At 47.4% G+C, this 7,548-nt stretch overlaps 1 protein-coding gene across 1 annotated transcript; it reads left to right on the forward strand.

Annotated features, from left to right (window-relative positions):
- The first annotated feature begins 5,076 nt into the window (after nucleotides 1–5,076).
- LOC148219622 (uncharacterized) lies at nucleotides 5,077–7,548 on the forward strand. Its single transcript, XM_088156425.1, has one exon. The coding sequence runs from the start codon at nucleotides 5,077–5,079 to the stop codon at nucleotides 7,546–7,548; it is 2,472 nt and encodes an 823-aa protein (XP_088012551.1).

A 7,548-nucleotide genomic window follows, 5' to 3' on the forward strand; every position in this document is an offset into this window, starting at 1 on the left:
CCATTTCAGCAACGTGCCATTTTGGCCTCCAGCCATGCCTGACATTTCTCATTTGCTTTTTGAACACTGTTGGAGCTCCGTTCCTGAAGGAAAGCAATTTTTTCGTGAAATGGTTAGATAGGTGATAAATATCTATCAAAATGGAGGTTGAATCCTCTGAGGTTCAATTTTATAGAAAAAGAAAGGAAAAAGAAAAAAAAGAATTAGATAAAAATGACCCACCAAAGCTGTGCCCAAGTAGTTGTGCTTGCTTTTTCCTTTTTTAACCACAGTGTGGGACACATATTGAGAAAGTAAGAAAATTACAGCCTGAAAAATATTCCAGGCTGGAGCTTTTCAGCTCTGTTCCCAGCCGATAAGCTGGTCCAGCTCAAGGCTAGGGAGAATTTCTCCCAGGGTGATAATTTGGTCAAAATAAAAAGGAATTAATAACAAAGATAGAACACCTGTTATTGTGCATGACCAGGCCCTGGGAATGGGGTGTCTTCTCTCTGAACCAATCACCTTCTCTCTACCCTTGGAATTGCGAGTCATGCTATAAAAGCAAGTGTGTTTCTGAATAAACTTGTCTCTTTCTTCCTGTCATGAAAGACGACCATGTAGCTGTGCATCTTATTTCCGCCGCACTTAAAGGGTTAAAACCCCTTTCCATGGCTACAGGAACGTGAGAGGAAAGCATGATAAATGTGAAGGGGAAAGTATGAGAAATGTGAGAGGAAAAGGGTGGGAAACATGAGGGGGAAAGTGAGAAATGTGAGGAGAACATTTTGAGAAACATGAGAAAAGGAGAGAAACATGAAGGCACAAAAGGGCAGGGTATGTGAGAGAAAAATTGTGAGAAACATGAGGGGAGAAAAACAACAGGAAACGAGTGGGATGGTGTGGAAATGTGAGACAAAAAGTGTGAGGAGAGTGACCTAAAAAGGGTGGAGGAAATAAGTAAAATTTGGGAGGGAAACATGACCGTAAAACTGTGAGAATTGTGAGTGGGAACAGGTGAAAACGTGAGAGGGAAAAGGAAAGGAAATGTGAAGAGAGAAAAGGGCAGGAGAGCAGGCAGTATTGGCATAACAGCTGTAATAATTCCTAACACATTCCCCCATACATTCGCCTATTTGGACAAGCCCAGGGCTTCTCTCTATCTGTGTCTCTGCCTCTGCCTTTATTCCTATTTGGTAGCAGTCGAACAGGCAGGATTTGCCTGCCTGCAGGAGCTGCTCCAAGCTGGGCATGTGGCTGGCGGTGCTGATTTCCAGAGGCTTGTGTCTCCCCGGTGAAGCCAAGGCGGGAGCGGGTTGAAAGGTGCTGGCGCTGCTGCTGCTCTGTGCCAGAGAGCCCCGGCTGGGCAGGGCACGGCGCCCACTGCGCTGCGGGCTCTTTCACCTGCCACAGCTGGGCACACCTGGGAACACGTTATGACGACTTGGGGGAAAACCCAGGGCTTTGTGGGGACTGCATTGCTCTGCACACACGCAGGCCACCTGTGGCACAGAGCTTTGGCCCCTAAAAAAGGGAAACGAGAGGGAACGGCTGGGAAAGGTTTAATTTTCACCTTTCAGTAGAAGTGACTACAATGGAGGTTACCCAGCAGGGCCCCATCCCCAGTGCCAGCTCAGCGTGAGAAAGGAGGCATGACTTTATTTCAGTGCTGGGTGCGTGGGGGATCACTTTTCTAACACCTGCTCCCTCAGAAATCTCACCTACTAGTTTGCAAACATGGAACTAAGTAACACTTTGCTGAAACTCACAGGCTAAACATTCCCTCAAATTACTTGGCATATTTAAATCACTTCTCAGAAGTTACTGACAGGAGAGTAGGGGTTTCTCGAGGGTCTCTGGTGGTCATTTGGGGAACATCCCATTCCTCAAATTCTCCTCTGATGGCCAAGAGTCTCCTCAAGCCACTTTCTTCCCCTTGAATGCATTCTAGCTACCTTCTTAGGAGGACCACGCTCTTTATTCTCAAGGCTAAGATAGCCACTTGCACACATTAGTCACTGCACTGAAGGAATAGAGGGCTCAACACTGTCTGTTAAAAGAATTCATCATTAAACATCTTCAAAACCCCTTTTTTCTCTGGGAATTGCACACGAGCATTTTGTCAAGGCACCTTGGAAATGCTTCTACAGACTAAAACCACTTTGCTTACTTCCTTCAGAAATTAATAATGAAAATACAAATTCAACCCTTCTGCAACCCTTCTGCTCCATTCCAAATCACTTCACTACTCAAGCACAAGCCTCAGACTCATCCCAAATTCCCTCTGTGAGATATGAGGTAATATTTTGCTGCAGCTGAAAGGTTTTTAGTGTTATGAATGATGTTCTATTTTTCCAATTTATCAAGCAACAAGTTTAAATTTAATAGTAAATTTTTAATAGTAACAAAATGAATACAATCAAAGTATTGGAAATGACAATTAAAGTATTGGAGATTAATACAATCAAAGCGCATATATTTAAAAATATACAAAATTTGGCAGTAAGTAATTTAGTATAATTGAGGTTCGTATAAAGCATAAGCAAAACCGACCGGGGAGGGGCCCCCTCCGACCGGGGATACGGGGAGTGGCTCCCATTCCTCACGTACCAAAGCATCCAGGCTAACAATCCCACTTATATACTGTAGGCTACAGAAGTTTCTAGAAAACTCCTCCTAGTTTCTATTCCTAAAATCTAGGTCACTATGTTGTACGACGCATGCTCTACTAATGGCTTAGGGGGTCTCTCATCCTTTTGAGGGTCTTATTTCCGATGAAGGCTCATCGTCTTCCTCAGTGACCGAGGTGTGACCTGCAGGTAGCGCAGGTGCACTGTGTGACTGAGCAGATGTTTTCCATTACAAGACTTTAATTGAGTCCCATGCTTGGAATTATCCAATTTTGGCCCATTTCAAGGTCGAAACTTTCTATTTCTAGATGCTGCTTGTCAGACCTACGTCCTTCTACTATTCTTGTTTGACTTTCTTCCAACCTCCTTCTTCAACTCCCAACATCTGGAAGATGTCCTTTGCCCTGTCTCACCCATCTCCCCCCTCACTCTCTAACAATTGTCTTCTAAATACAATTTTGTTAATATAGTTACAATTTAATTAGCAGGAATCACATTTATCACATCATGAATTATAGGGCAGTGGTACTTGAAACACTCTGAGGTGTATTGGAGACATTTCCATGTGGCTGGTGGGGATTACATGAGACATGGAGGACGTGCACCCCTTCCTAGAGCATGAGAGAAAGTCGAGAGCACCGCCTCAAGCATTCAATTGGACTGGCATTTATTTTTGTAATTTTTTCTGTCACTAGGTTGGTATGTTAAACTCTTCATGTGTGGTCTTCTATGACAGCATAGAACTGGACTCTGTTGCATTTTCTGCAATGCAATATGTTGCATTTTCTATCATGTAATCATCATATATCTAATGTCCTAGAGAGCCTCCAGTCACTGACATCAACAGTTTACATAGCCGTTGAATTAAGAATAACCTTGGAGAACTGACCCATATCAACCTCTTCACAGTGTAAACTGTAGCTCACTTTTTTTTTTCCAAGGTCACAGAAGGAGCTCAATTGGATAAAAGAAGAATTGGGTTCAAAAAATACAAAACTATTCAGCTAAATGTTCACTTTATTTAATCTTGGAAGAGAAGAGGAAACAAAACTGAAAGAATGATACTTGGCAAAGAATTTTTGCTCCCCTGTAAAAAGAAGGATGGGACAAGATTAAAAACAGCTAGAAGAATGTGAGGAAGATGCATGGTAAGTGGCATCAGTTCGGGAAAGGAGTACTTTTACTGATGGTATCTGTTAAGCAAATCCAATTCAGAGCAGTTTCAGAAATGCCAACATTGTCCTCTTTTTGTGCACTAATGGGAGGGCATGACCCACCTGACATCACTGTCTGTCTAGCACTGGACATCTGTGGCCACTATGCAGCTACTCGAGTCACATCCTGTTTCCCTTTCCTCCCTCTCCATTCCTGCAGTTCCATTTCTAGATGAGTTCCCCAAAGAAGGGCTGAGTAGAATCTCTCCTGTATTCACAGTCCTTTGGAGATAAATACACAAAGAGATTGCAGAAAGAGACAGAAGTTCTTTTATCAGAGAAATTGGCTAACTCTGTTGAAAGGAGACAATTTTGAAGATGGTGGCAGTGACAGAGCTACATCATTGCACAAATTTGAAAAAAACAGGCATTCTACTTTCTGAACAAAATCCTGGCTGTACCAGAATTTTGCACAGTGTTGAACCATAGAGCTTGAGAGTTAAGAGGTTCTTAAGACACCAAAATTTTGTAATTAACTTATATGGCCTTTTAAGGATGGTATTAAATCTTCCTGTGCATCATCCAAGCAACCTGGATTTCTTTCAGAAAGATTCCTCACTAAATCTGTAACGAAACATTAGCCTACATGATATCCTGCCCCAAAAGTAATAAGTAATAATAATAAGCAATGTCCCCCTCCAGTATTAAATGAAAGCCTACATCTGTATACTGAGAACATCCATGGGTCACGTCACCCAAAATGATATTTGACAAGACAACTGTGGGAGAGCACTTGTACTGCTTTGTAAAGGGGAGCTCTGGGGTTCCCAGGTTTCCGAGTGGAACTTGGTGTCTGTTGGGACTTTGGGTGCCCAGGGCCATGATGAGTTCCCTGAGCCAGGCTGGGATGGCGGGCAGGGCTGGGCTGTGACAGCACAGGGGCTGTGACAGCACAGGGACTGTGACAGTATAGGGGCCGTGTCACAATGGGGGCTGCTATAAAAGGCCCCAGCGGGTGCCACTGCCCCAGTAGAGCCTGGGCAAGCGGTGAGTGCACACTCAGGGATGAGACGGGGCTGGAGGAGGGCTGGGGCAGCAGGGCTGGCCCTCGGGCCATGTGTTCTGCCCCTGCAGCCAGGGCCCAGCCCATGGTGGGAGGCCTTGCTCAGGGCACGGTTCTTGCTGGGTCACTGGTGCAGGCCTTGCCACTTGCCAGCTGCCGGGGCCCTCTCCTTTCTGCTGCCACATCCCTGCGGCTCCTGCCCCAGTGCCTGTCTCCATTCTGACCCCCTCTGTGTGTCCTCCTGCAGACCATGGCTTTACTGTCACTGCTCTTCGTGCTCGTGCAAAGCCTGATCCAGCACCCCCAGCCAGCTGGGGATGGGCTGGATGAAGCCACGCACCGGCGAATGCAGGAGCGTCAGGAGATGCTGGACCGTGAGATGGCTCGGCTGCTGCAGGAGCTGGAGCAGGGGCCCCCAGAGCAGCAGGATGAGGGCTGGGGAGCCGTGTTCTTTGGTGCTCTGCAGCAGTGGCCATTCTGGGCTCTTGCTGGAGTCCTGCTCCTCTTGGGCCTGTGGTTTAGCTGCAGGAGAAGGAGTCATGAGGCCAGCAGCAATGGAAAGGACCAGAGCTCCTGCAACACCTTAGCAGACGTGAGAGGAAAAGAACAGGAAAAAGACATTGCTGATTCAAAAGAAGGCGGGGAAACCATTGATGGGACTGAGGAGGCAGACAACAGCAGCAGTGGACATGACAGACAAGGAAGTCCTGTGGCTGCAAATGAAGGAGATGATGATGATGCCATTGAAGGCAACAATGATGTGAAGGTGAAGGCAGACAGTGATGGTAAGAGTGACAATGGCCGTGACTTAAAGAAAGATGAAGGATGGAATGATGAGATTGTGCCAGGAGACAATACTGCTGAAGGAAATGAAGATGAACCTGGCAATGTTGTTGAAAATACAGAAGGCTTACATGAATCAAACAAAGGAGAAAACAAGGATGTGCAGATGGAGCAAGACAAGGATGCTGGAAAGGAAGAAGAAGGAGATGGAAATGAAGAAAAATCCTGTGGTGCAAATATGAATTTGAGCAACAATGATGATGTAAATGAAGACGAATATGGCAATGTTGCTGGAAACATGGAAGGCCTAGATGAAGCAAATGCAGGAGGAAGCAAGGATGTACAGGATAAGCAAGACAAGGTAGCTGGAAAGGAAGAAGGAAAGGGAAATGAAGAAAAATCCCATGGTGCAAATATGAAGGCAGGCAACAGTGATGATGTAAATGAAGGTGAAGACAAGGTAGATGGAAAGGAAGAATACATAGATGTGAAGGTGCAGGAAAGCAGTGATGCCAGTGAACAAAGAAACACTCATTGCACTGGGCAGGAAGATAGCAGTGATCCTGGGAAAGAAGTAGACCATAGTGATTTTGCTGCAACTGAGGAAGAAAAGAAGGAAGTTATAAAAGAGGATGACAATGATAGAAAGAAAGATGAAGAACAGGGTGGTGTTAAAGTGGAGGGAAACAAGAATGAAGAGAGAAAAGAAAACAAGCAAGGTAACGTGGCTGCCAGTGAAAAAGAAGGCAGTGATGGTGGCAAGGAGGAAAGCAGCACTGGTAGAACTGAAGACAGAGAAGACACCCGAGATATTGGGAATAAGGAAGGCATCCTTTTAGTAGATCACATTCAGTGGCCTGTGGAGGACCTGGAGAGAGGTTGCTCAGTGACAGCTGAGCTGATGGAGAGCTTGACGCGTGTCTTTGTGGACAGCGTGAGCAATACTTTCTACCCGGTGCCTGAGGAAGCCATTGGGGTGGGCAGTGCCTTTGAGGGTTGGAGTCCCCGGGAGTGGGATGGGGTGTACCGCGTGCTGGTGCCACTGAATCCCCCGCCAGGGCACGCCTTCCACCTAGAGCTGAGCAGCGCAGGGCAGGTGGCAGCAAGGGCCTTCAGTGTTCGTGTGGAGCTGGTGTGCACATGCAAGGGGGAGCAGCTGGGTGAGAAGCTGTTGTGCTTCCTGCACCACTCGCAGGAGCTGCAGCAGAAGCAGAAGCGCAGCCTCCTGGAGACGCTCTGCACCGGCTCCTACCTGGACGTGGAGAAAACCTCCCGCTGGTTCTACCAGTTGGTGAGATCCTCGTGGCTGCATGTGCCTCAGTCCTACTCATGGCACTTGGTGTTTCAGCCCTGCAGCCGGTCCTGCCGATTCCAGCTGAGCAGAGGCAAGAAGAGCCTGATGGTGGAGATGCTCTTTGGGGTGCGCCAAGGAGACTCTGACATCTTTGTGAGCAGCCAGCCCGCCGAGGCCAACTTCACTGCAAGCACAGTGTGGCCTGAGACCTACGCTGTGGCTGAGGTGAAATTCTTCCGGCACATCGCCAGGCAGGTGCCATGTGAGAACTTGCACCTGAAATGCCTGCAGGTCTTCACCTGCATCCTGAGAGGCACAGGCTTTTCCAGCTCTACCTGGAAGACTGTGGTCATGCACATGCTGACCACCGTACCGCTGTCCCGCTGGAGCAGGAGGGAATTTGTGCGGCGGCTCTGGGACATCATGGCATACCTGCGCCGCTGCCTGCAGTCCAAACGCCTGGAGCACTTTGTGCTGGGCAACCAGAGGCTTCCTGCAATGATCAGTTTGCCACCGGCAATGCAAAGGATTGAGCCGCTCAACCTCTTTGAGCACCTGGCCCGAGACCCGGTCGCCCACAGAAAGGCCATGCAAGCTTATGGTCAGCTGCGGTTTCGCCTCTGGATACTGCTCTCCAGCCACTGA

The sequence above is a fragment of the Sturnus vulgaris genome, chromosome Z (assembly GCF_052056855.1).
Source record: "Sturnus vulgaris isolate bStuVul1 chromosome Z, bStuVul1.hap1, whole genome shotgun sequence".
Classification (NCBI taxonomy): domain Eukaryota; kingdom Metazoa; phylum Chordata; class Aves; order Passeriformes; family Sturnidae; genus Sturnus; species Sturnus vulgaris.